Source organism: Triticum aestivum, chromosome 5B (assembly GCF_018294505.1).
Source record: "Triticum aestivum cultivar Chinese Spring chromosome 5B, IWGSC CS RefSeq v2.1, whole genome shotgun sequence".
Lineage (NCBI taxonomy): Eukaryota > Viridiplantae > Streptophyta > Magnoliopsida > Poales > Poaceae > Triticum > Triticum aestivum.
In genome coordinates this window covers 636,675,007-636,677,240 of record NC_057807.1, presented here as the reverse complement: position 1 = coordinate 636,677,240, position 2,234 = coordinate 636,675,007, and the positions used below count along the sequence as shown (strand labels likewise).

General features: G+C 46.0%; 1 protein-coding gene across 1 annotated transcript; it reads left to right on the top strand.

Annotated features, from left to right (window-relative positions):
* The first annotated feature begins 614 nt into the window (after positions 1–614).
* On the top strand, positions 615–1,585 carry LOC123117302 (BTB/POZ and MATH domain-containing protein 1-like). The gene is made up of 2 exons (XM_044538081.1): positions 615–755; positions 850–1,585. The coding sequence occupies exon 2, from the start codon at positions 887–889 to the stop codon at positions 1,583–1,585; it is 699 nt and encodes a 232-aa protein (XP_044394016.1). The 5' UTR covers positions 615–755; positions 850–886.
* The last annotated feature ends 649 nt before the right edge of the window (positions 1,586–2,234 follow it).

Genomic DNA, 2,234 nt, shown 5'->3' with positions numbered 1-2,234 from the left:
TTTTTTGTTGGAACCATGTGTTATTTTTGCTGGAACCATGTCAATGTTTAGCTGGAAACATATCATTTTTTGTTGAAACTATATTATTGTTTTGCTGGAACCGTATCAACTTTTTGCTGTAACCATGCGTTTTTGCTTTCAAACCGGAGACGCCGTGCTATCCGTGTTTGTTTTTGCTACAACGGGTCACTGGCATGAGATGGCGACCATCTGCACGGAGGGAGGAGGTTGCTGGGACGCGGCCCGTGGACGACGCGATGTCGACGGGGCGAAGGTCTAGAGCACGTGAAAAACGGAAGGGGGAGCGCGCGTTGACCAGTCCGCATATGGGATCTAACGGATCTAACGGTCTGAGACGATTTTATCGAACGCTGGGCAGCCGACCGGCTCAAATTTGGGCCAGTGCGCCGGCGCCTAGCACTGGCCTTTTTTTAAATGTGCAATTTTGCAAGAAGAATTTTAAAAAGTCCGAAAAGCCAAATAAAAATAGGTTTTTAGAAAAAATTAAAAATAACTGGATTTGTTTGAGAAATAACTGGAATTAAATAAACAAAATCGCTGGAAGAGCTCCTGGCAGGCCCGCAATGCACACTCTTGTGCGTTTTGCCAACGATTGATGATTAGTTGCAGCGAGCGAGAAACCCCTGGCCCAGCAACTCCGAGGTGTCTTCGCCTTCTTTCGTCCCCAAAAAAAGGAAACTCGAGGCGGCTTCATACATCTCCATCCTCGGTGCCGCCGCCATCGGAGGTCGAAGGTTCGATCTACTCCCTCCTACCCTGGTTCTCTTAATCTCTTTCCCTGTGCTTTCCTCTACGATTAATAAATGAGTTTTTGTTTTACACCATCAGATTAGCACGCAGCGGGGACTCCGTCACGATCGACGTCATGGATGCATGTGCTAAGACGGTCTCTACGTGCACTCCAAGAGAGACGGCTCTAGGCACACGTGTGTTTAATATCCTGGATTACAGCAAGCTCAGGGGCATGGGCAACGACTCCGACAGTTACATACGGTCCGGGATTTTCGATGTCGGCGGCCACGAATGGGCCATCCGCTTCTACCCTGATGGGTATGGAATTAATAGCAAAGATTACATCTCAGTTTATCTGGAGCTTTTGAGCTGCAACACTAAAGTTCGAGCGTCCTGTAACCTGAGGCTGGTCGATCAGTGCACCAGATTGCGGTCTTCGGTGCATAAAACAGGGCCTAAGATTTTCAGTTACGACGACTTCAATTCGTTTGCTCCACGGATTCCTTATTTCAAAAGGCGAAGCGAGATCGAGGGATCCCCGTACCTTAAGGATGACCGCCTGATGATTGAGTGTGTCGTCACTGTTTTCAAGAAGTCACAAATCACCAAAACCAAACAGTTCCCCATGATCGACATGCCACCGTCTGACATGATCGAGCATGTTGGCAGGCTGCTGGAAGAGAAGGAGGGCTTTGATGTAAGCTTCATTGTTGGAGGAGAGACCATTGAAGCGCATAGGTTCGTCCTAGCAATGCGTTCGCCTGTTCTTAGAGACCTTGCTTGCATTCAGAGCCATGACCTCAAGTCATGGATTTTGACTCTTCTTGAATAAACTAGGTAGTGCGCACTCTTATCTTCTCCTAAAAAATGGTTTTATAAAGTTGATATATAACAATATTTCTGTCAAACAATTATAGGAGATGTTCTGGGTGGAAAATATTCATAAGGTAATTATCATTGAATGATTGACATAAGGATTTATTGCGCACATAGTACTAAATAATATTTCTTTTTCCACCACGACGAAACAACTTTACGCCCCTTGTTCAAATGCAATGATATACAATGAAACCTGCTTCATCGCCATTAATTCTGTTGGAGTTGCCTCCGAGACTGACGGAAAGCAAGGGGAAGAGAAGTTTGTGTTGTGTCGAGACCGCTGACTTCCATGGCTTCGATCGCCTTCTCTGGTCCTGGTGTAGAATCTTTACTGATGCATCCTACCCCTCAACAGGAGAGAGGCACAAGGTTGCATTTGCTGATCCAACCTAGGAGTATGATTTTATGACATCTCTCTTCTGTTTGGGGCGTAAGATGAGACGCGGTAAGCCAGGTTTGCGAGATTATAAACACATCACATGATCTAATTTGAGCGAGGGAATGTCAGTTTGCATTGGAAATGGGGGATGGATTTATCATCCACCATGACTCTGAAGAGGGCATGGGTGGTCAGAAGAAGGACAAAGCCATGAAACAAAATG

Excerpts from the sequence above, each read along its gene's own strand:
- LOC123117302 (XM_044538081.1), top strand. The coding sequence starts at position 887 with ATGGATGCATGTGCTAAGACGGTCTCTACGTGCACTCCAAGAGAGACG.